We start from the raw sequence: 27018 nt of genomic DNA, 5'->3' as shown, positions 1-27018 counted from the left end.
GACATGGTCATTACCAATAAGGCATTACAATGATAGTGTTGTCTGTTCTTCAACTTCTTTTAAACTAACTTTTATTAATATGAACTTTGGTTAGGTCTATTTCTCAGAGCTCTCACAACCAAGCCACAATTTACAGCTCTAGATATGACCTTTTTCTTTTCTTTCTTCATAATTATTACAATAGTATATGATACATGCAAACAGGTTCAGTAATCAGAGTCTACACCAGTCTAAGTATCATGCAAAGAGGGCCTATTTTCTAAGGCATGACCTTTTTCTTTTCTTTCTTCATAATTATTACAATAGTATATGATACATGCAAACAGGTTCAGTAATCAGAGTCTATACCAGTCTAAGTATTATGCAAAGAGGGCCTATTTTCTAAGGCATAAAGCACAGCTTACTGAATTTAACAGTTCCTTTCTACAACTGAATATGACCCTATAGTACAAACAATGCACCGCAGTGTGGTTATAAGAATAAAATTAGTATGTAAGAGTGACACGGTCCTCCCATTGTTCATCGATTTGCTCGAGCGGGCCCAGTAACGTCTCCATCGTGAGACTTGTTGCTACTGTGTTTGGCATATCGAATACATCACGGGTAGCTTGCCAGGAGAGGGAGAGGAGTGAAGAGAAAATCAGTATATTGCATATAAAATGAAGATCAAATTTAGAACAAAGACACCAATCAAACTTCTACATTATCACTGTAAATATTCACTAGCAAAAGAGCTAATTAAAATAAAATCAAAACATTTCAGTACTGGGAGATGCTTTAGAACATACAGTAACGTCTCCATCGTGAGACTTGTTGCTACTGTGTTTGGCATATCGAATACATCACGGGTAGCTTGCCAGGAGAGGGAGAGGAGTGAAGAGAAAATCAGTCATTGCATATAAAATGAAGATCAAATTTAGAACAAAGACACCAATCAAACTTCTACATTATCACTGTAAATATTCACTAGCAAAAGAACTAATTAAAATAAAATCAAAACATTTCAGTACTGGGAGATGCTTTAGAACATACACTAACACATGTTCTAACTCTTCATTTTAAAATGAGTGAAAAGAAGCCTTGAGTGACTTTGTTCAAGGTTAAATAACTAATAATTAGAATTAACTTGTAATTAACTAGTAAAGGTAAAAAATATTAGATAATAGAGGGCTGGAGAGATAGCCTTGCACTCAGTCAACCTAGGTTTAATTCCCAGCACTCACACGGTCTCCCGAGCAACAAAAGGAGTGATAGCTGAGGAGTAAGCCCTGAGCACTGCTGGATATGACCCCCAAACAAACAAAACAAAATTAGATAATACAGTCAAATATGATAATTCCCCCTCAATGTCACCATAGATTTCCAGAGAAAATCGTAGTCTTTATCTCTGTATAGAAGGAATGCAACTTTGCAGCAATCAGCATTTGGCACATACTCTGATTCTCCTGGAAAATGTCAAACAATGCTTTCAGATCTATTCAAGGAAGTCTTTTGTTTATTATATGCAACTAAGACCATAATGCACCTGTTACAACAGCACTGCTCTAGCTTCCCTTCTAACGTGAAACTCAAAAATCAGACTCTAGGTCATGATGCACTATTTTCACTATTTTCCTCTTCCGTTTCCAAACATGCAGTTTCTTTTCTTTTTCTTTTTTTTTTTTGCTTTTTGGGTCACACCCGGCGACGCACAGGGGCCACTCCTGGCTCTGCACTAAGGAGTCACTCTTGGCGGTGCTCAGGGGACCATATGGGACTCCGGGAATTGAACCCGGGTCGGCCGCGTGCAAGGCAAATGCCCCACCCGCTGTGCTATCTCTCCAGCCCAGTACACGCAGTTTCAATATAAAGATTCTCTCATATAATACAGGTTTTTAAGGATTAATGCAGGTTTTTAATACTTTTAGTCCCTATACGACGTATTTTTTAAGTTTGTGATAGTACGATGGCCACTCAATACCTCTATTGCAAACCACAACACCTTAAAGGAAAGAGAGAGCAAAAGGGAATGCTCTGCCACAGAGGCGGGGTGGGGTGGGGAGAGGGTTACTGGGATCAGTGGTGGTGGAGAATGGCCACTGGTGGAGGGATGGATACTCGATCACTGTATAACTGAAACCCAAGCACGAAAGTTTGTAAGTCTACAACTGTACCTCATGGTGTTTCACGAAAGAAAGAAAGAAAGAAAGAAAGAAAGAAAGAAAGAAAGAAAGAAAGAAAGAGAAATTTAAAACAAAAAAATCTGTGATAGTAGAAAACTGTAAATAAAATAAACATGTAGTCAGACTCCAACTCTGACACTGGTCTTTATCCTAATTGGCTGTAATTTCTTAGGTGATATAAGTGCCTTTTGTTCTAATGATGCAACTTTGGAGAGGCTCCTGTATGAGGGCTGGTTATCAAAAGTTTTAAAAGCCATGATCAGAGAAGTTTAGATTTGGGGGAGAAAGGAGAAGTACTAAAAATGGAACGACTGAGCATGCCTTCACTGTCTCCATGAAAATGCCAATGGTTTGGGGTTCAGAGTCTCCAGCTTGCTGAATGTCATCAGCCTCAGTGGGAGAAGGCACCCCAACTGCAAGGGAACAGAAACTCCGGAGTGGGGCCCTCCCAGACCTCTTCCTATGTTTTTCTTCATCTGTGTGTTCAAATAAACTCTTATTACTAAACTCTTTATTATAGCCTTTAATAAAGCATAAACATATTTCCCTGAATTCTCTGGGCCATTCTAGCAACTAACCAAACCAGAGGAGGAAGTCTTGGGGGACACCTATTTTCAGATAGTGCAGAACTGAGCTAAATTACAGGATCCCAAGATGCTATCACAGAAAAGAGCCTGGTGATCAGAAGAATCTGGGGATACACAGGAGTAGAGAATACAGTGGGTTTTCTCATTCAAAGGAGAAATATAAAATAGATACCAAATTATTTTGAGGGCAACATAAAAATAAAAATGCTAAGATTATATAGTTTGGTTTTAAGAGTATAGAAGTACAACTACTTTCACTTAATATCTAATAATGTGAAGCCAATCCATAAATACTGAATTAGTCAAAATGAAGATTGTGTTCTACTTACATTATCTGTTTAAATTAATTTCTAATATTTCCCTCTATGACTAAAGACCAAATAAACATGGTTAAGATATAAGTTCGGCACTGGATTTCTTTTCTTCTTACTACTCAATTCCTCCACATCTTAAAAAAATCATCTCAGCTCATAAGAGTCCTCATTTCCAGGCTTAATCTTTGTTTCATAAATATTTCTAGGAAATGCAGAAGCTGTTACTCAACAAGAAACTGTTCTGAGTTCTTTTAAAAATACAGCCTAATTTGATTTACTATCAAAAATCATGTGAGCCAGTAAACAAATTATTGCAATGTTCTTTTAAGGACCTGGTGACTCAGCTCCTGAGGGTTTTCAAGGCTCATATTATTACAAAGTGGCCACAAAAGTCAAGATGCTTAAATATTCAACTTTCACCTCTAACAGAAAAGATACCAAAATTACATTCTATCTGATACTAGAGTAAATGACATTATTTTATTCTGATGGCTTTGCTTTAATTTTCTTTTTGCAGTACTGGGATTGAATCCGCCAGAAATTTATATAAATATTTTTTAAGTTTACTAAGTAAGAAATTCTACAAGTCAATTTTCCTTCTACCATAAAAATAAGCAGTTTGGGGGCTGGAGTTACAGTAGAGCAGATAGGGCATTTGCCTTGCAAGGGGCTGACCTGGGTTTGATCCCCGGCACCCCATATGGTCCCCTGAGCCTACCAGGAATGATCTCTGAGCACAGAGCCAGGAGTTAAGCCCTGAGAACTGCCAGATGTAGCCCAGAAATCAAAATAAATAAAGAATTTAAAAAGGCCACATTTGTTATTTTTAATTGTTTTTAAATTAAGTTACGTTCATATTTTCTACACATGAGGCTTGAAATATACTCCCTAAATAACCTAATAGTTCAGTAACATTATGGAAAACACAGAAAAACAGTTATAAAGTACTATATGAATATAAGTTTACTTTATATTTTAGTCAGAAACATACATTACTTTATATAACAGTCAGAAACAGAAATCTTTCAAGGTTTTCCCCAATTAAACAGAAAAAAATACATACAGAAATGTTGATCGCTGTTGCAATTTTTTGTTCTTTATCTTCCATGATGCCAGGACTTTAAAACTTCAACCAATATCTTTATATGCTAAATAATGACAAAATTCATTACAACTGGTTTTTGCTTCTGACACTGGTTAAGTCTCTTATTTCTTCTTTTCAAACTACCTAAGCAACAATATGTTGTATTTTAAATCCTCGGTCCTTTGGAAAATCCAAATTTCTTGCTTTTGATACAAATGAAAGAAACTGAGTTAAAAGTAATTTACAGTAAGTTCTCTTAAGTATTTAAAGAGCAGATTCCTGCTCAGAGGAATATTTAACTATTGGACTCCGGAACATCTATGGTTCTATTACAGTCTAGGTTAAACAATGTTTCATTGTTTCTCCCTTCCTTTCTTCCTCAAGGTGTCAAGTGTCTGTTTACTTAAGACAATATCACTGGTCCCTAAGTTACAGTACTGTAAATTTTTAACTTGTTCTTTCACAATCTGAAAATTTTCCAATCCTATTTTCAGGTACTATCGGTAGTGTTCAAATACTTTTTTTACTATACAAACATAAAGCCAATATTCCTTCTAATCTTTTGATTAAAAGCTCTTCAGTATACTGTACTCAACATAAAGTCAGTGACCTGGGAAACACAATGACAATCAATAAAACACAAAAACTTCAATAAGGGCTTAAAAATCCTTTGAACGTGTGCTTCCATGTAAAAATGTACTATTCTCGTTCCCATTCCCCCACTTCAATGTTCTGATCAGCCATGAGCTGTGATGGTCATTGCCCACCAACTACAACTAAAGGTAGAAGTGAAAGGTATATTCCACAAAGAACAGAGACTAATATAAAAGTCAGGTAGGAGGCCGGAGCAATAGTACAGTGAGCAGGGCATTTGCCTTGCACAAGGCCAACCTGGATTTGATCCCCATCATCCCATATAGTCACCCCGAGCACTGCCAGGAGTAATTCCTGAGTGCAGCAGAGCCAGGAGTAACCCCTGTGCATTGATGGGGGCGGGGGAAGAGGAGGAGGAGGAGGAGAAGGAGGAGGAGGAAGAGGAACAGGAGGAGGAGGAGGAGGAGGAGGAGGAGGGACAAGGAGGAAGAGGAGGAAGAGGAGCAGGAAGTGGAAGAGGAGGAAAAGGAAGAGGAAGAAAGAGAAGGAAGAGGAGGATGAGGAAAAGAGGAAGAAGAGGAAGAGGAATAAGAAGAGGAGGAGGAAGAAAAGGAGGAAGAGGAAGAGGAGCAGGAAGAGGAAGAGGAGCAGGAAGAGGAGGAAGAGGAAGAAGAGGAAGAAAGAGGAGGAAGAGGAGAAGAGGAGGGAGGTTCTCTGGGCACTACCACTGGTAAAGGTTTGAGATTAAGGATAATCTCTTTGAGATTAAGATTAAGGAGGTTGTGGTAGAAGGCGAACAAAGGCCTACACATCAAGTACTGTGATGAGCAACTGGGAACGAGAGGAACAAGAAGGATGTTTCACTGTTCATGGAGTTGAACCTCTAGCACACAGGATACATTACCCAAGGAATGTAATAAAGAATCGTAAAGCATATAAATCCTCCATTCTACCTGACAGATAAATCCTCTCTTCCATCTGATGTCTATATGATGTCAGGTTATAGGTGGAAAGACACAAAGTCTGCAGAAGAGTCAGAAGGTAGCCCTGAATCTGGAGCCATTACTCTCAGGAGTTTCAGGGTTCAATGTAAAACATAAGTGGAAGCTGGCAGATCAAGATGGCATAACGTTTCTTGATCTACAACAGCGTTTCCTCTCCCAGGCTTGTCACCAGACTCTCAACTGGACACAAAGTTACACAAGGTGACATCTTTCCATAGATTGTCCACCAGTTCCACTGAATGGTCTTTGCGGGGCATGGCTGCTTAAGGACTTTGGAGTAATCTTCCAACATTCTTTTCTTTAACTTTTACTTCCCTAGTTTCTCCCTCAACTGAGGGAAGTGTTATTCCTGTGATAAAAGCCCTTATTCCACAACAGGAAAACATTCTGTTACTCTGTGGAACCCTAACTGACACATGACACCAAACGTGGTTCCAGGGTTAACAACCATAACAGTAAGACCTACTACTATCTGTAGTTCTATCCCTCTGGCGCCATACTGGAGATTGAACCCAGGGCCTAACACACACAAGGCAAGGCTCTCCTGCTCACTGACCCCTTAAACAACCCCTTATCTCCTTTCATTGCAAAACCAACATTTCTGAAAACAAAATCCAAAAGTCTGATCCTGCTGAAGGCTGAAATAAAAAGAAAATTGAATGTAGCAGGATCCCATATTCTATATATTCCCCCCATCTTTATATCCTAGTATACGGCCAGATGTAAAACACGCTTGAGAATGATGGTAGGCTGAATCAGGGCTCCTAAATCCCTAGAATTTGCAAATGTTACTTTGGAAAAGGCAATTTTGTAGATGGAACTAAATTAAGAGCATGGTTTGATAAGATTATTCATGATTAGCTAAGTGAGCCCTATATGACAACATAAGAGTCCTTATAAAGAGAACGGACGCACAAAAAGAAAACAATGTGAAGATGAAGAAAATATGAATTTGAAGATGCTAGCCTTGAAGAATGGAATATTATATCCACAAAGCAAAGAAATTGATGGGAAAAGATTCTCCCTTAGATGCTCGAGAGAAGTTGGCCCCTCTGACACTTTGACATCAGTCTGTTGACACTGATTTCAGGTTTCTGGCTACCAGATTATCAGAGAATACACTTCTGCTTTCAGTTACCAAATCTGTAGTCACATGTCACTATAGGATTTCAGTCTATTTGATTCTTGTCCTGTACTCTGACTTTTCAGGCTGAAAACATGTAAATGTCTGGATCAGCAAAATACACATGGAGAAGCCCCAAGGCTGCCACCATCACGTCCTGCAGGGGCTGGCAGATATTTCTAATCTGCTCTGCTTTCCAGAAGAGCCCCAGAGGAAGGACTCCGAAGAAAGACTCGGCAGCTAAGCCCAGAACTGAAGAGGGAAAAGCTAACAGTGGCCACAGGAATAGTGGTACCTGTGTGAGTCAAGCTGGCAAAATGCCTAAAGCTGTGTCTCAAAAGTATAGGGCCCTGGCAAAAGCCCTTCAGTTTGCATAAGAGAAAACTTCCATCCAGCATGACTCCTGGAAATATTCTGACCACCCTCACTGCAGACGCAGATGCAAAAGGGGAATTCTAACTTCTGGCTTGGTACTTCTGACTGGATCTTTGTCCCTTGACGAAACATACTGAAATGTGTCACTGTTAATACTACCAAAAGTAGTCTGAGTGACATAAAAATCCCCCAGGACCTCCCTGATAGCTGCTTCAAGCAGCAGCAGCTATGTAACCCAGACATCGGGATGGTAAGATCTCTGACTCCAGAAACAGAGGAACCTGTGATTAGAGCCAGCAGTGTAGGCTGATCAGAAAGTCGTGGAATACAGATTTTGCCAATAATCAAAACTATTCCCAGCTCCAGGGCCAACTCTGTTTACTCTCGCGAGTGGGGCTGATCCTCACACACTGGTGTTTACATATCTTACAGAGACTTAGTTAATCCATTTCTATTTTTTTTTTTAATTACTGAAGATAAGTGTTTGAGAAGAAGATTGCTTTAGTACTTAGGAGAATCAAAATGTTATCAGGAAAACTGGGTTATGCTGTAGGGTACACAGAACAATTCTTGATATATAACATGCACTCAGAAGTTATTTTAATAACTACCAAACTCACTAACAAAACAAGGATACCAAATAAATATTATTCCAACAATTTTCCATCATGAAAAATACGAAGCCCATCCACTATGTTCACTGAACTAAATGACCAATAATATTTCCATAGGTAAGAACCTGATCAATGTTATGAAATAAATATTATAACTTCATTTTAGAAAATATTCTCTTCTACTTTATTTTGATTTTACTTTTTGCGGTACCAGGGATCAAACCTTGGGCCTCACACCTACAAGATATAAGCTCTAACAATGAGCTTTATCCCCCCCCCTTCTTTGCTACTTTAAAGGACTTAAAAGGTCAAAGAAAGTTTAGCCTGTTATTATTTCTGTTAGTATCTTTGTTTGATGAACTAAAATACTAATAGCAGATGCTTGATAAGGTTTCTAAGCTTGACCATTTTAAGTTTTCTGTTCATATGAGACGATTCTCAAGTTGCTTCCTGTCATTTTGTTCTGTCTTGATTTTTGGGTAGCCACACCTGGCAGTGCTCAGATTTTACCTCTGGCTCTGTGCTCCTAGGGGTGCTCAGGGATCTGATGCATTGCTAGGGAGTAAACCCTAGTTGACTGCAATCCAAGTGCCTTTTCTACTGTATTCTTTTAAACATGACTTACTGCCCAGTTTTGGATATATTACATGTGTCAAAACACACCATCTGAATCATATCTATGGTTGCACGGTCAGACAAAATTATTCTCTAAAGCTAGTGTTGCTTCTCTGGCTTAATAAGAAGGCTCTGATATTTTCTGATGAGTTTATTAACACTCAAGTACTAAAGCATACAAAGAAAATCAAGATCAATATTTAATTCAACCTGAGGATCATCTTGAATCATTTCTTTAGATTATTGACAAGTGAAAAGAAATTAGGAAAATATATTTATCAATAAAAGTAGTTCCACTGAAATTTAACAGAACATCTGTAAATGAGTTGGTACTTAGGGATTTGTGATATGATAAAAATTATTTTTAAAAAATTGAATCACAGTGAGATACGCAGTTACAAAGTTGTTCATGATTGGGTTTCAGTCATATAATGTTCCAACACCTGTCCCATCACCAGTGTACATTTCCCACCACCAGTATCTCCTGTTTCTCTTCTGCCCATCCCTGCCTCCACCTCCATGGCAGGCACTTTTATATTCTCTTTCATTCTCTCTCTCTCTCTCTCTCTCTCTCTCTCTCTCTCTCTCTCTCTCTCTCTCTCTCTCTCTCCCATTCATTCGCTCCTCCCCCCCACACACACACACCTTTTGGTCCTTACGATTTGCAACACAGATACTGAAAGGTTATCAGATATATCCCATTATCTACTTTCAATACTCAGTCCCTGTCCAAAACTTACAACTATCATAAGATTACTTATAACTATTATTGTCATACTGCTCCCCTCCCTTCTCTATCCTAACTGCCTTTTGCCCCAAACACACTCTTGTGGCAAGTTTCTAACCACTGACCAGTCCTCCTACTGCCAGGAATTTTTTTTTTAATTAAAAAAATTTTTAATAGTGAGACATCATGAGGTACAGTTGCAGACTTAGACATTTTTGTGTTGGGTTTCTGCCAGGAATTTTTAAACTTTCTACAATCCTTGATGTTAACTGTGCTTAGGTAATTAATGGAAGACTGCACCTTCCCCTGAGGACAAAAGTTTAGGGTTAGAATTTAAAAGCCCTGGGGGCTGGAGCGATAGCACAGCGGGTAGGGCGTTTGCCTTGCCCGAAGCTGACCCGGGTAAGATTCCCAGCATCCCATATGGTCCCCTAAGCACCGCCAAGAGTAATTTCTGAGTGCAAAGCCGGGAGTAACCACTGTGTATAGCCTGGTGTGACCCAAAAAGAAAAAAAAAAAAAGAAAATTTAAAACCCTGTGCTATTTTTACAAATCAACACCATTTTATTTTGTTGTTGTTGCTGTGCAATATTTTTTTTTAATTTTTATTAGTGAATCACCGTGAGGTACAGTTACAGACTTACAAACTTTTGTGATTGCGTTTCACTCAAACAATGATGGAGTGCCCATCCCCCCACCAGTGCACATTCTCCACCACCAATGATCCTAGCATCCCCCCACCCCTTTTGTGGCAGGGCATTCCCTTTTGTTCTCGCTCTCCTTTTGGGTCAACACCCTTTTAAAACAGGAAACTACAACCACTCTGAAACCTGCTGTCTCATAAATGATATATACTCTGGGCTTATTAACTTTACATACAATGAGAATTCATTTTAATTACACTTGCTCAATATTTACTGTTCAAGTTTCAGGTCGCGCTACTAAAGACGACAATCTTCTACAAGATCTAGTCCTCTTTTAAGCAGGTATCGTAACAAAACACAGATCTGACCACTTTGCTTTTTTATTTGTACAGTTCAAGAGATTCCCCACCAAAATAAATAAAGAAAGAAAGAAAGTAAAAACTCTTTTACATAGAACAGTCCTTCATATGTTCTGCAATAAACTACTGTCTCTTTGTGCATTCCTTAATCAAATATGCCTCTTTTTTATAAAGTACCCTTTGGGACTAGAGCGATAAAGGGAAGGGCATTTGCCTTGCACATGGCCAACCTAGGTTCAGTTCCTGGCACCCCATATGGTGCCCCAAGTCCTGCCTGGAGTAATCCTTCAGCAGAGTCAGGAATAAGCCCAGAACACCACCAGATGTGGCCCCCAAACAAAAACAAAAACAAAACAAAAAAAAACCCAAGCAAACTTACATTTAAAAAAAGCCAAATTTGGGGGCAGGTAGGGCATTGGCCTTGCACGCAGCCGACCTGGGTTCGATTCCCAGCATCCCATATGGTACCTGAGGAACTGCCAGGAGTAATTCCTGAGTGCAAAGCCAGGAGCAATCCCTGTGCATCACTGGGTGTGACCCCCCCAAAAAAAAAGAAAGAAAGAAAGAGGGGGAAAAGCCAAATTTTAAAAGGCTGATTCAAAAAGAAAAAGGCTCCACTTACTTTACAACTGAAAAAAAACTGTTCTGAGATATTGAGTATATAACTTGACATGAATGTCAGAGTTCACATTTGAAACAAGATTTCTCTTAAAAAAGTTATTAATTTTGCAGGAAAGTTCTGCATGGTGTTTGAAGTAAAGCATAAGTTAAGAACATCTTAATTATTAGAGGATAAGTTAATACAGTAAACAATAAACCTTAGGTTAAACCTCTAAATAGCCCGAGTTTATTTTCTGTCTCCACCATTTGATAACAAGGAGAAATTACTTAATCTCGCTGTTCCTCCTCTTCCTTGTTCTATAGAATGCAAACAACACTATGTTCCTCATAGTCTTGTGGCATTTCAGGTAGTACCGCCAATATGGATAACATAAAAGCAATCTGGGCACGCAATTTGGAAAGATTATCTCACCAACATTTAAGCTTATAAACTAAAAACACATAAACACACTATCTTAATGCAAAACGCTCAACTTTACATAGCAAAACATCCAAAGACCAATTATTAAAGTAAGAAGAGCACTATACTCCTTCATAAAAGCAGACAAGCTGAATGTACAAGTGTAACTTGCGGTTTTAAGGGCTGAAATCTAACTAGCTATTGGTTCAGTGATCTGACTTTTAGTACAAACTCTACACATAAATGATATTACTAACGGCTGGTTTGATAAATCTGAAACATCTTGTTGCCGATAAACAATTTTCTTAAAGTTTTTGCAACTTCACCTACAAAGACATTCCCAAGCAGACTGAAATCAAATAGAAAGTTCCCACTAAAATTTTCAAGCACGGAAAAGAGGTTCAAAAGTTACACTTCAGGTACTGAATAAGAAGCTAGACTTCAACTGACAATTTCAGCTGACTCGATAATTTACCTAGTCATTCTTAAGCATACTGGGTCGCAGAGAAGGAAAGATAATTGAAGAAGACTAAAGATCGCATGCAGTGCATTACTTGAGTATCTGACCTCTTGTGTTCTCATCTATAAAGTGGGGTGGAGAGAAACACACATCCTCTCCAAATAAATGACCACTACCACGTATCGCTTCTTTGGAGCTACGGCTCTTGAAAAACAGCAAATGCAAAGAGAGGCTTTAATCTGAATTTCCCTATTCACCTACTGATAAGTCCCCTAACATGCTCCTCAGTACTTCCTCCCCAGAAGAATTTCACCAAGTAAGGATGATCACACCCTATCAAGAGAGGACACCAGAAACCAAGCAACACCAGAACCAGAAAATCGTGGTCACTAGTACCTGGGGGGTACATGCGGGTGGAGGAAGCGCAAAGAAACGAAAACGAAGCAGGACCACAACTTGGAGGAAAGGGATTAGAAAACTACTTACAAGCCTTCCTGCTCCAGAAAACAACCTGCATTTCATCAGTGAACGTGGAATACGTGCACCAAGCCCCTGAGTCTTCCAAACTGCGCTTTTAGCCACGCTGAATGTGGATTCTGGTGCCCTTTTTAAAGCTGCCTGCAAGTGGCAACTTACAAGGCAGCTTTCTAGTAGCAAACTATGGAAGTGGACGCCTGAGCATTACTACCTGTCCCCATGCTCTTTACAAACCATCTCAACTAACACCCCGGAGAGGTGCTGAGTGGCTCGAAACGGACGGGGAAATTAGAATCCGGTCTCCCGAGGGACAAGGAAGCCGCGAAACTTCTCTCCCGCGCCCCCTCCTCGCCCCCTTTGCAGCCAGGAATCCCCCCCGCCTTGGCCTGAGCCAGCCTTACCCCCACGGGGCCACTTCTCCCGTCTCGAGGCCGCTGAGCTGGGGGCCCGGCTGCGCCCGCTGCGCCCGCCGGGACTCGGGGGCGGGTCAGGAGGGGCGGCGGGCCCGGGATCCGGGACACACCCCTCCGCTCCGGTTCCTTTTCCTCCCGCGCCCGAGCGCACCTTCCGCGCGCTCCCCGGCCGCGCCGCGTCCCGGCCCGGCTGGCGCTGCTCTCGGGCGGCGCGCGCGGCTCTCAGCCGCTCGGCCGCTCCCCGGGCGCGCCGCGCCGCCCCGCCGGCCCCGGGCCCCGCCGCTCCCGCCAGCGCGTCCGGCTCACCTCCCGCGCCGCCCCGCCGGCTGCCGGCCCGGCCGCGGCCCGCCTGGCGCCCCGAGGTCCCGGCCGCGCCGCCCGCCGGCCGCGCTCCATGCGTTTCCGGGTGCCCGCGGTCCCGTCGCCCAAACGCTCCGACTTCCGCCCGGGCCCGGGCGCACGCCGTTCCCGCTCGGCCCCTGTCGGCGGCGCGGGCAGCTAGTGGCACCTGGGGCAGCCCACCCGGGGCAGGGCGCGACCCCCTCCCCGCACGGCCTCCTGCGAGACGCCTCCGGAGGCCGAGCGGACGGACCGACTCCGGGGGCTGCCGCGCTGCGGACGGTGCCAGGGTGCCCGGGTGCAAAAAGGGCAAAGTCTGGAAGGGGCAAAGTACCCCAAAGGGCAGGGGGAGGGGCCCCAGGAAGCAGCGAACCCACTTTTCGGATGCAGGTCTCTGACGCGGAGAAGAAAGGAGCCGAACTCGGGCGCCGTACGTCCACCCGTGGGCTGCAGGAGGACTTTTCCCACTGCGAGTGATTGCCTGTCCCTCCTGGGCTGAGACTTGGGGGCCAAGCCGAACCCCAAAGGGCGCCACCAGTAGGCCTGGTACCTTCGTGCAGGAGGGGTGCGGGAGGAAGACCAGATGATCTGGCTTCCAAAGAGCTAATAATCCTTTCTTGGAAACCGCCCAACCATGGCAGTCCATTCTGGTGAAGGACAGGTGGCCCAGGTCCAGGAAATCTAGATTTTCAAATCCACGTTCCCAATTCCTCATTACTATCTCTTTAAATTGCGAATGATTAAGACAAAGTCCCAGAAAGACATTGGACACACACACAGAAGGGAAGGAGGGAAGGAGAAAGACAAGGGAAACACCAGAGGTAGGAGGAAGTGGCAGACAAGTAGGAGAATGTAGTTAAGTTACTGTAAGGGGACACAGCCCAGTCTAAGTTTACACTTGGCATTCAGGAGCCCTGGGTTTGGTTTCTGACTCAACATGGGCCCCCAGCACAGAGCCACGGGTAGTCTCTGAGCACTAAAATAGTGTGACTCCAAAACAAAATTAAGTAAATGTGCTTGATATGAGAATATAAAAATATTCTCATGTTTACATGCAGTTTGTGGGTGTGACTGCCAAGCTATTGGAAAACTGGGTATCAGGGTGGAGGGGCCCAGTTCTGATTGGAGCTCACTTGGGGATCTCAGCCTTGGGTCCCGCTTACCTGGGTTCCTCTGTCGGTTCCTTCATGCGTGAGGCATATCCAAGCATCTGGAGAGTGGCCTTGAGCATGGCTGTGGCTGGGTTCTGGAGGTTTTCGCCTGCCCACTTGAGCAAATTGATAATCAGCAGGATGACAATGACAATGTTTACATGAATTTGTATGTATATAATAAAAATTTTTAAAAATAGTATTTAGCAATTATGTGTCGTTCTAAGTAGAAAGATTTCAAATATTTTAAATATACATCGGTAAGAAAAGATGCCTGAGACTCTGCACCAGGCTGTTTTCACTTGACTTGGAGCACCCCAGAGGGGGGCGGGCTTAGAGCCTTCCCCACCCCAAGGGACCCAGCCCCAACAGCCAATCTCCACTGCCCAACTGCCACCACACTCCAGGCCACTTTCTGGACCGACACATTATAAGACACTTCCTATCCATTTTCCATAATTACCACACCATGTTTGATGGAGTTGAGACAGTAGGCAACAAATCATAGAATATATATATATATATATATATATATATATATATACACCTCTCGGAGCACTGGACAAGCTACCGACGAGAGTGTTCCGCCTGCACAGCAGAGCCTGGCAAGCTTCCCCTGGCATATTCAATATGCCAACACCAGTAACTATAACAGGTCTCATTCCCCTGACCCTGAAAGAGCCTCCAATAGTTGGGAAAGACAAGTAAGGAGAGGCTGCTAAAATCTCAGTGTTGGGATGAATAGAGACGTTACTGGCGCCTGCTTGAGTAAATCGATGAACAACGGGGATGACAGTGACAGTGACAGTAACATCAGCAAGAAAAAAACATACTTTGTGATTTAAGTTCATCAGAAAGTATACAAGCTGAACTACATCTCTGTGGTCGTAATATCCTAAAGAATCCTGTGTGTATGTCCAGAAAGCTTTAAAATGAGAAGCACTTAGAGCTATGAAACATCAACACTGAGCAATTTAGACAGGCATGAAATTGAAAATGACCAAAATTTTGCCTTTCAAATCTATTATAATAGAGAGGCCACCAATGGCTTTTTTTCCATTTATTGTCTCTAGATTACTGTAGCACTGTAGCACTGGGCTCAGTAATGTCTCCATTGTGAGACTTGTTACTGTGTTTGGCATATCGAATACACAGTAACTTGTTGTTACTGTGTTTGGCATATGGAATACACCACGGAGAGAATGCCAGGCTATCGCATTGATAGCACAGTGGGTAGGGCATTTGCCTTGCATGCGGCCGAGCCAGCTGACCCAGGTTTGATTCCTCCGCCCCTCTTGGAGAGCCCCGCAAGCTACTGAGAGTATCTTGCCCGCTCAGCAAAGCCTGGCAAGCTACCTGTGACGTATTCGATATGCCAAACACAGTAACAAGTCTCACAATGGAGACATTACTGGGCCTGCACGAGCAAATCAATGAACGATGGGAGGACAGTGACAGTGACAGTGACAGTATAGTTTGAAGTTGTGGGCAGAAAAACCATCCTGTAAATTACTAGGGTTTTTTTTTTTTTTTTGCTTTTTGGGTCACACCTGGTGATGCACAGGGGTTACTCCTAGCTCTGCACTCAGGAATTACCCCTGGCAGTGCTCAGGGGACCATATGGTATGCTGGGAATCGAACCCGGGTCAGCCGCGTGCAAGGCAAACACCCTACCTGCTGTGCTACTGCTCCAGCCCCTAAATTACTAGGGTTTTTAAAAAATTTCATGGCCATCTCTTTTTTCCCTCATATTTATTATTTTATTTCCATTGCTACTTCTGTCTACCATTTTTTTCCCTAAACTGTGCACGTTCTTTCTCACTGCATTTCTGTACGATTTCTTTTTCCTGTGACAGGGAAGTATAGTGTATTTTATATTTAATTTTTAATTGAAAAAAATTTCAGGCCACATCTAGCTGTGCTCAAAGATTACTCTTGGTTCTGTGCTCACGGATCCCTCCTGGAAGTGCACAGGGACCTGTATGTCGTGTGGGGGTTGATTGCATATAAGACTAGCACCTTAACACTAATGCTATCTCTCTAGCCCAAGAATAGTGTTTTAAAGTGGGCACTTCAAGGGCAGACAAGTAGAATTTAAATCCCCTTATGGGAACTTCATTGAGTCTGGGTTTCTCTTATATTGCTAGAATATAAATTGTAAAGCTAGGACAGGCTAATTTTGGTCATCAGTTTGGTACTTATATGGTTATATCATTTGTAGGTGTCATATATTTGACCTTTAGTTTTACTGGTTCCTTAATTCATATCAAACTTTGATTCCCTAAAAATAGACAAATGAGAACAACATGTCTGTATAAGAGCAGATTGTAATCAGTGGTACTGATTAGGGTTCCAGATAAAATATAAGAACTAGTTAAATGTGAGCAGACAATAAATAATTATTTAGTGTATGAAATAGTGGGACTATACTTACAAAAAATTCCTTCGTCAGAAATCAATTAACTGAATATTCTATATTGTTATTTGCTAAATCTGGTAACCCCCTTTGAAAGCAAACGTACATATAATATTGCAAATTAACTATGGTTTCCCAGTGGGGCTGCATAAAAATAAAGACCAAATCAAATTATATTTGATACAATTGACACTACAAGCATCAAGTACATAAGGTTACTTTCCTCAAATATGTATACATAGGCAGAGCCAAGTCTGGTGGTTTAGAGATTTAAATGATTTAAGAAACATTAGGAAAACAAAATAACAAACAAAAAACAGTAAGAGAGCTGGAACTATAGAGATATGTATGTATTTTTGTCCAGAACAGTGAAAATGCAAACCTTCAATTCTTAGAGAATTAAACTTCAGGTTTCCAGGTATCACTTAGACTTTGCTCCTATGTAATTACAGTTCTCAAAGCTATCGAATTAGAATAACAGCTCATGACCAGGAAAAACCAGTCTATTCTTGCAAGCTGCCAAACTATTTGGGTTAGAACTTCAGAGCCAAGAACCCATATGCAAAGAAAATTGCAAAGAATACCCAAAGGTTATCTTGTGCATCATTTAGCCCTCAAAGACATTGAATGAACTCAACAACATCATTAGTAGCTTAACAGGCTGTGATCCTTTTTGCTTTGAGATAGAGTTTAATACTAAAAAAAAAAAAAACTGACTTGAAATCAGATATTTTATGAATATATTGTATTACTAGCAAGTTGCTTCTAAATATTTTATATGTAGGGTTATTTTTACTTTTGCGTAACAATAAAATATAAAGACAAATTAGTTCTGTTCAATCTACCAACTAAGTCTAGAAACTATTTTAGGAGCCTGTGCTACAAAACTCAAATGTTATTTGTGTAAGAACTTTTTGGAGGATTTCTATGGAACAAAACAAAATACATAAAAGATGGGCCTTTCAAAACTATTTCTCAGTACCATTTTACAAAACATTCATGATTCATGAGAAGAATAGGGTTTTTGAAAACATAAAATTTGCTCCAATTTGGTTTATATCTTTCTGTTCAGGTAAACTTGGCTATCTCAGTTGGAACAATTTTCTTATAATTTTCCTTGTGTTTATAGCTCATTAAGATAATACAGATGTTGGGGTAGGGAAATAGCTCTATAGACTGTGGCATATGCTTTTCATGGAGGAGGTAACGTAGAGAGAAGACAGGGAAAGGCCCTCGGCAATAAAACTTAGGTCAACAGAACTGGGAAGGAAATCCTAAGACTGATCCACCCTGTGGATACAGAAAATAGACCTGATAAGGCTTTCAGCAGACCGTGAGGAGGTTGGACCCCTCCCCATGAAGTTCCTCAAACCCTCAGACCTCTCCCTTAATCTGATTAAACTGTGATCCAGCCCCAAGAAGACTCCAGAACTTCCGATCAAGACAACCCTCAAAGAGCCTATAAAAGGCACCTTAAACAAAGAAAGGGCGCGCATATGCTACCCAAGCCCAAGTGCTGCTTGTGCCTATGTGGCTGAGCACGTGTCACCCACTTCTCCCCTCTCGAGATGTGTGCTTTCATGCTTTCCTATCTAATGCTGGGATGTGTCTAGGGGCCTAGGGGCTCTCTTCACCCTTGGAGAGGCCTTCATTCTCTCTTGAGCATGTTACTCTCTCTCTCCCTCACTCCCCGTCAAAAACCCTTCAAATCAAATCTATTTACTTCTCTGCTTGTCTACTCCTGAAGTCCCTTTCTGCGAGCGAGACAAGAACCCAGTAACCTGGATCTCGTGTGGCAGAGGCAGATCGGGAGAAAGTGATCGTCTTTTTCCTCCCCGCTTCGCCTAAGTCACCTGTGGGGCCCACTGACATCAGAGACACCAAGTGATCCCTAAGCACCATGCTAGGAATAACCCCCTGAGAACCAGGTGTGGCCCCCAAACCAACACCAAACAAAATAAAACCCAAATCAAATAGATGTCAACTTGTTTATCACATGAGCTATCATGCATGGCATTTAATTGCCCATTTGTCACCCTCGACAACTCTCTCCCCCCCTCTTTCTCTGTCTCTGTCTCTGTCTGTCTGTCTGTCTGTCTCTCTCTCTCTCTTTCTCTCTCTCTCTCTCTGCCTTTGAGTTAGTCGATGTTTAAGATCATGATTGAGAGATAGGATATAAAGTGAAGGCCTGCGCTACTTATAATATAAAGGACAAAAACTTTCCAGTCTGTCATAATGTCTTTCCTGTTTGTTTTGGTTTGGTTTCAGAGGGTGGCAGCCTACACCTGCTCAGCGTCCACCTCCAATGCTGTGCGCAGAGAACCATACATTGCTGGGGATGAATCCAGGGTTCTGGCATGCAAAGATTTATTCCAGCCCTTTGAGCTATCTTGCCAAAGCCAAGAAAATAATTACATTTATTTATTTATTTGTTTGTTTTTTGGGTCACATCTGGCTGTGCTCCGGACTTACTCCTGGCTCTGAGCTCAGGGCTCACTCCTGGCAGGGCTCAGGGACCTTATGGGTTGCCAAGGATAGAACTGGGTCAACCATATGCAAGGCAAATACCTTACCTATTGTAAAATCTCTCAGGTCCCAAGAAAGATTATTTTGGGGAGCCAGTCAGTGCCAGGGTCTTACAGATGTGAAACAAGTGCTTTACCACTGGTCCCTCCAGTCTGCCTTAAAGTACAGCAATCTTCATGTCATAAAGATTTTAACAAAGCTTACTGTATATTGACTGAAAACAGAAATTGATGACCAGAGCTGGGGTATGTTTTTAAAAAGTATGACATTTTTAGCTTTGGATTCGGGTAAATAAAATTTATTTTATTATATTGAAGGAAAATTAAACTGATTTTAGAAGCTGAACAGATGACAATAACAGTAATAACATCAGAATATTTGCTAAAATTGACACCTAAAATATCTTGGAAAGTAAATAATAAACACAGTATGCTTGAAGTTCCAGAAAAACTACAAATGTAATTAATGTTAACAATGTATATTAATGTTGTCTACATTTGACAAGATGCTTCACAAAAGATAAATGTTCAATTAATTGCCTAGTTTCTAGATAGAAATGGAAAGAAAAAGGGCTGGAGAAATAAAGATATTCCTCTTCCACCAAGTTTGAGTTCCCAGTACCTGAATTAAGTAGGGAGAGAATTGAAGATATATCAGGAAATAATCTAAGGGATTGTTTAATCAGTGAATGCAACTCACTGTAATTAGGTACACAGGAAGTCAGTTACATTTATGAGATAATTGTACTGACAAATATTAGAGCCCACGTAAAACGCAGAATGCCTTTCCAGTTTCCTCCCTCCCTCCCTCCCTCCCTCCCTCCCTCCCTCCCTCCCTCCCTTCTTCCTTCCTTCCTTCCTTCCTTCCTTCCTTCCTTCCTTTTTCCTCCCTTCCTTTTTCCTACTTCCCTCCCTCCCTCCCTCCCTCCCTCCCTTCCTTCCTTCCTTCCTCCCTCCCTCTCTTCCTTCCTTCCTTCCTTCCTTCCTTCCTTCCTTTCTTCCATCCTTCCTTCCTTCCATCCTTCCTTCCTTTTTATTTCCTCCCTCCCTCCCTCCCTCCCTCCCTCCCTCCCTCCCTCCCTTTTTATTATGGTGCCAGTGAGTGAACTCAAAGCTTTATATGGGCCGGACATGTGCTTTCCTATTGACCTACATCCCATCCCATTTGATCTCCAGTTGTTTGTTTTGTTTTATGGGGAAGCCTCTCAAGGGCCATCAGGGCCACACCCTGGGTGCCAGAAGGACCTCTAGTGCTCTCTCCCTGGCCCCTAACCTCTAGCTTTTCATACACAGGAAACAAGTTTAGGCACCACCAAGCCACAACAAAGTGCATTTTCTCTGAAGTTCACTTCAGTTACAGCCAAGGAAGAGAAGAAAAAACTGGGTGAGGATGAGCCTCTCCTAGAACATCAAGGCAAGTGACCTGAGGGACCATGGAAATATATGGTCTTCATAATAAAGAAGATGTTACCTATGTTGATCTTCCGTTATGTTCAGTCAGAAACTTTTCTAACAATATTCATTTCAAACAGTCACAAATCTCCTTTAGCTCTTTATGCTAACTCTCCCCCTCACACACACTCCTCAAAGAGAAGACAGAAAGGATCAGGCAACCTCTCAACATTGGTTCCCAACTTCTGTCCCCACTCCAGGTTACAAAAAATTCTCCGAATGGCCCCATGGTGTTATGCCCAAAGACAGGTTACTAGTGACAGTGTTGAACTTTATCAAGTCCTGTGCTCCCAGATAATACTGGTGCTTATAAAATAGCCTCAATTTCGGGACTGGAGCAATAGCACAATGGATAGGGCATTTGCCCTGCATGTAGCCCACATGGGTTCATTTCCCAGCATTCCATATGGTCCCCTGAGCACCACCAGGAGTAATTCCTGAGTGCAGAGCCAGGAGTAACCCCTATGCATCGCCGGGTATGACCCAAAAATTTAAAAAAAGCCTCAATTTCTTCTCTTCCTAGAGTCTTTCAAAAGATAGTATAGAGGAGTGAAAGACAGTATACACTTGCCTTTGTAGGCTGCAAACCAAGATTCGGTCCCCCATACCTCATATGGTCCTTCAAGCCCTGCCAGGAGTGATCACTGAGCACAGAGCTAGAAGTAAGCCCTGAGCACAATTGGTTGGACCCTAAAACAAAGCAAGCAAAAAAAAAAAAAACCAACAACCCCCCCAAAACAAAAAAATTTCCAACTGTAAATTCTTCCCTTGTGTATTGTTTGTCTTACTTTAGGTTGCTATAACAAAATACTGTTATAGCAACTACATAACATAATTCTTCAACTTTATTCTGTTCTAAAAAATGGCTTATTTATAAGACAACTCCCCTTTGCACCTTGAAACTTAGATACGATTTTTCTAACCAACAGTTTTAATGACCTACACAGGACTTTATTACCTCTGATTCACAGATGGTTTTATTTCCCATCACCTGTGACCAGTTTCTTTTATGTGAACCTAGCAACATGCACACACCTAGCACGTCAGCTTCCCTTCTTTCTATTTCTTGTCATACGATTAATTCGCTGAGATGAAAACGGTCTGAGCTCTTTCCAATAGCTATCCACAAAGAAAACTATTTTCTGTTCAGCTCACCGACTGAGACTTGCCATGCTTGCAAAACAACTCCAACTGTAAATTCTTCCGTGTGTATTGTTTGTCTTACTTTAGGTTGCTATAACAAAATACTGTGGGCAGAGTGGCTTATAAACAGCAGAAATTTGCTCCTGGAGGATTGAAATCCATGATTGGGTTCCATCAGGCAGATTAGGTATTGGACAAAGCATTGCTTTCTGGTTCACAGAAGTGCCTTAATAATAGCTTTATGTTAGGGAGTATCTCTCTCTAAGTCTATCTTTCTGTGCTGGAGAAAGAAAGGCCACACACTTGCAAGGCACATGTTCTACCACTGAGCCAAATCCCCAGCCTGTAGTCCTTTTAATACAATCATTAGCTTTTTCCACCCCCAGGCCAGTGACTTGAACCCAGAACTTAACTTTCCCTGCGAATGCACCCGAGGCATCCTCTAGGACCCTGGGATGCTCTCATCCCTGAGCCTCTTCCTGTTAGTCCCCAACGCTGTGCCCCATCTTTTTCCATTCTCAGGTTGTACCCCACACAGACACCAGGTATCCATAGGGGGCGTGGCCTCCTCAGAAGTGGGCGTGTCCTAATTTTGGGCCAGCAAATGCTCACACGGCTGCAGGTAGTTTACCTATACCCAGCAATATTATGTAACGTCTCAGTCTCCATACCTCCACACCAACATGAAGAAACAACGCAAATCCCCACTACAAGGGAGGACAACGAAGAGTCCAGAAGCCTCATTAGGTGCTACTCACCTAAGGGACTTCTCTGAGAAAGAATTCAGATATGAAGTAATGAAGATGTTAAAGTAATTCAATGAAACTGAGACAGTTATACAGTAAATTGAAGGAGCATATAAAAGAAACAATGGATCAGACCATCGAGAAAATCCGGGAAGAAATGAGAGCAGAAATTGGAAAGCTACGCACAGAAATGTCATGAATCAAAGATTCCATAGAAGAAATAAAAAACTCAGTCTGTGCCCTCAACAGTAGAATGGCCACAGCTGAAGACGAATCAGTTATCTGGAAGATCAGTTGCACCAAGCCTACAGGCAACAACAAACAATGGCAAAGGACCTCAAAATAGCTCTAGAACGAATCAGAGCCCTAGAAGAGGATTCCAAGAGGAACAACGTTAGGATCATTGGAGTACCAGAAGGTCAGGGAAACAATCTCATTAACAAAGCCATGGTTAAACAAATCATTGCTGAAAAGTTCCCAGAGCTGGACAATGCAGCCATTCAGATTCAAGGAGCCTCCTGAAGGGTGCCAACTAAAACAGACCCTAACAAAAACACTCTAAGACATATCGTCGTTAGAATGATGGATGTCATGGGTAGAGACACAATACTGCAAGCAGCAAGGTCAAAGAAGAAAATCACATACAAAGGAGCACCCCTTAGATTCACAGCAGACCTATCAGAAGAAACCCTCCAAGCCTAAAAGCAATGAAGGGACGTAGTGAAAAAAATCACTGAAATAAATGCATCACCAAGAATACTCTATCTGGATAAATTCTCACTCAAACTCGAAGGAACAGTACACTATTTTCTGGATAAACAGCAGCTCAGGAACTTCATAGACTCAAAACCAAATCTAAAAGAAGGGCTAAAGGGGCTACTATAAGACAAGACAAACCCTACAGGCACAACAAACCCTTACAGAAAGATGACACAAAATCCCATAACAATAATCTCTCTCAACGTCAGTGGTCTAAATTCACCAATTAAGAGACACAGAGTGGCAAAATGGATTCAGAGACAGAACCCAACATTCTGCTGCCTACAAGAAACTCATCTGAACAGTCAGAGCAAACACAGACTCAAAGTTAAAGGATGGAAAACAATCCTGCAAGCAAACAGCTCCCTCAAAAAAGCTGGGGTGGCCATACTAGTATCCGACAACATCAATTTCAGGTTGAAAAAGATTAGAAGGAACATAAAAGGCCATTTTCTATTGATCAAGGGAAACAAACATACACCAGGAAGAAATCACACTCTTAAATGTATACGCACCTAATGAGAGAACAGCTAAATATTTAAAACAACTGCTAACAGATTTTAGGGAGAACATTGCTAACAACACAATAGTAGCCAGAGACTTCAACATTGCCTTATCACCTCTGGATAGATCAACAAGAACAAAACTCACCAAGGAATCATTGGCTTAGAAAGAAGAAACAGAAGAGAAAGGGCTTATATACCTATGCAGGACTTTACACCCCCAAAAGAAAGAATACACATTCTTCTCCAGTGCACACGGAACACTTCACTTAATCACTTAACTTCCCGTTAGTCGTCGATTTGCTCGAGCGGGTGCCAGTAACGTCTCCATTTGTCCCTGTCGCGTGCTAGTGTAGCCCAATGGCATCTGTTCGCTCCGGGAACATGAAGGGCCTCAAACCGATCGTTCATGATCTTGACGAAGAAGTCTGACCATCTGGTAGGTGGGCGGCCACGCGGTCTCTTGACATCCCGTGGAATCCAATCAGTAACAGCTCTAGTCCAATGGTCGTTTTTAAATCTCATTACGTGACCAGCCCATCTGATTTTCGACACCTTGGCAAATGAGACAGCGTCCCTGATCCTTGATCGTCGACAGATGTCAGAACTCCGGATTCGTTCTCTCATTTGAGTGAAACGTGATATTCCAAGCATAGCTCTTTCTACTCTTCTTTGGGAGACCTGAATGGCGTTCTCATCTTGTTTGCGCAGGGCCCAGGTCTCTGAGGCATATGTTAATGCAGGAAGAACAGTGGAATCAAAGAGATGTGCCTGGAGCCGGAGGTTCTTCGTCCTCTTAGCTATTTCTTCGACGTTCTTGAAGGCGTTCCAAGCCGCTCTCTTCCTCCTGCGCAGCTCGGGTGCCAGGTCATTTGTCATGTTGACCTCTCGACCTAGGTACACATAGCTGTTGCATTCGGAGATGGTCGTTCCATTGAGAGCGAATGGGGCGTCAGGAACAAGGCTGTTTCTCATAAACATTGTCTTCGTAAGATTCAGCTGTAGTCCTACCTTTCCACACTCACGGTCAAAGTCCTATAATCTCCCAAGGCTGAATCAAGAAGATCTAGAGTACCTGAATAGTCCTACTAACATCAAGGAAATTGAAACTGTAATCAAACGTCTTCCCAAAAACAAAAGCCCAGGTCCAGATGGATTCACTAGTGAATTTTTTCAAACATTTAAAGTGGACCTATTGCCAGTTCTTCTCAAGCTTTTCGAGAAAATTGAAAAAAAAAGAAAGAAACTTTCCCAAACAGTTTCTATGAAGCCCATATCTCTCTAATACCAAAAGGAAACAAAGACACCACAAGAAAAGAAAACTACAGGCTGATTTCCCTGATGAACATGGATGCGAAGATTCTCAACAAAATACTAGCAAATAGAATTCAACAACGCATCAAAAAGATCATACACCATGACTAAGTGGGATTCATCTCGGGATTGCAAGGATGGCTTAACATTCAGAAATTAATCAACATAATCCATCATATCAACAAAAGAAAAGATAAAAATCATATGATCACATCAATAGATGCAGAGAAAGCATTTGACAAGATCTAACACCCGTTTATGATGAGAACCCTCGCCAAAATGGGTATAGAGGGGACTTTCCTCAATATAGTTAAAGCCATCTACTACAAGCCTACAGCAAGCATTATCCTCAATAGGGAAAAACTGAGAGCCTTCCCTCTAAGATTAGGGATGAGACAAGTATGACCTCTCTCTCCACTGCTGTTCAGTATAGTACTGGAAGTACTTAAAATAGCGGTTAGGCAAGAAAAAGATATAAGGGCATTCAGGTAGGAAAGGAAGAACTCAAGCTCTCACTATTTGCAGAGGATATGATACTATACTTAGAGAACCCTAAAACCTCTACCAAGAAATTCCTAAAAACAATAGACTTGTATGGTAAAGTTGCAGGCTATAATATCAATACCCAAAAGTCCATGGCTTTCCTATACACAAATAGTGAGAGAGAAGAAAGTGACATAAAAAAAATTCCATGCCCCTGAAAATCAAGTACCTGGGAATCAGCTTAACTAAGGAAGTAAAAGACCTGTACAAAAAAACCTACAAAATGCTACTTCAGGAAATAAAAGAGGACACGAGAAAATGGAAAGGTATCCCCTGCTCATGGATCGGGAGAATTAACATTGTCAAAATGGCAATACTCCCCAGAGCATTGTACAAATTCAGTGTGATTCTATAACGATGCTCATGACATTCTTCAAAGAAATGGAGCAAACACTCCCGAAATTCCTATGGAACAATAAGCATCCACGGATAGCTAAAGCAATTCCTGGGAAAAAGAAAATGGGAGGAATCAACCTCCCTGACTTCAAACTCTACTACAAAGCAGTAATAATTAAAACAGCATGGTACTGGAACAAAGGCAGAGCTGCAGACCAATGAAACAGGTTTGAATATACTGACATCTCCTCCCAAACATATGATCATCTAATCTCTGAAAAGGGAGCAAGAAATGTGAAGTGGAGTAAGGAAAGCCTCTTTAACAAATTGTGCTGGCAAAACTGGACAGCTACATGCAAAAAAAAAAAATGGGCTCAGATCTCTGCCTAACACCATGCACAAAAGTAAGATAAAAATGGATTAAATACCTCAACATCAGACCAGAATCCATAAAGTACATTGAAGACAAAGTTGGCAAAACTCTCCATGACATTGAAGCTAATGGTATCTTCAAAGATGTCACACCACTGGCCTAGCAAATGAAAACAGAGATAGACAAATGGGACTATCTTAAACTAAGAAGCTTCTGCACCTCAAAATAAACAGTGACTAAAATACAAAGATAGTCTACAGAATGGGGAAGGATATTCACCCAATACACATCCGACAAGGGGTTAATATCAAGGATATACAAAGTACTGGTTGAACTCCACAAGAAGAAAACATCCAACCCCATCGAAAATGGGGCGACGAAATGAATAGAAACTTTCTCAAAGAAGAAATCTGAATGGCAAAAAGGCACATGGGAACATTCTCTACATCACTAATCATCAGGGAGATGCAGAACAAAACAATGAGATATCATCTCACACCACAGAGACCGGCCCACATCCAAAAGAACAAAAGCAACCAGTGTTGGCACGGATGTGGCGAGAAAGGGATCCTCCTTCACTGCTGGTGGGAATGCCAACTGGTTTAGCCCTTTTGGAAAACAGTATGGACGATTCTCAAAAAAGAAATTGAGCTCCCATTTGACCCAGAAATACCACTCCTGGGAATATATCCCAGAGAGGCAAAAAAAGTACAATAGAAATGACATCTGCACTTCTGTGTTCATTGCTGCACTATTTTCAATAGACAAAATCTGGAAAAAATCTGAGTGCCCGAGAACAGGTGACTGGTTACAGAAACTTTGGTACATCTACACAATGGAGTACA

General features: G+C 41.8%; 1 protein-coding gene across 2 annotated transcripts in view; it reads right to left on the bottom strand.

The window, feature by feature from the left end:
* SLC35A3 (solute carrier family 35 member A3) overlaps positions 1 to 13155 on the bottom strand; it is a 34803-nt gene extending 21648 nt beyond the window's left edge. Inside the window, exon 1 of one of the 2 annotated variants that reach the window (XM_056139072.1) lies at positions 12880 to 13155. In XM_056139072.1, the coding sequence (XP_055995047.1) occupies positions 12880 to 12969 (90 nt within the window). In that variant the 5' untranslated portion in view covers positions 12970 to 13155. Of the gene's footprint in view, positions 1 to 12561; positions 12583 to 12879 lie in introns of those variants that run through there. The other variant, XM_056139073.1, reaches the window with a different exon arrangement.
* Between the last annotated feature and the right edge of the window lie 13863 nt (positions 13156 to 27018).

This window comes from Sorex fumeus, unplaced genomic scaffold (genome assembly GCF_029834395.1).
Source record: "Sorex fumeus unplaced genomic scaffold, SorFum_2.1 ptg000131l, whole genome shotgun sequence".
In the NCBI taxonomy this organism is placed as follows: Eukaryota; Metazoa; Chordata; class Mammalia; order Eulipotyphla; family Soricidae; genus Sorex; species Sorex fumeus.
This window is presented reverse-complemented; position numbering and strand designations above follow the sequence as displayed.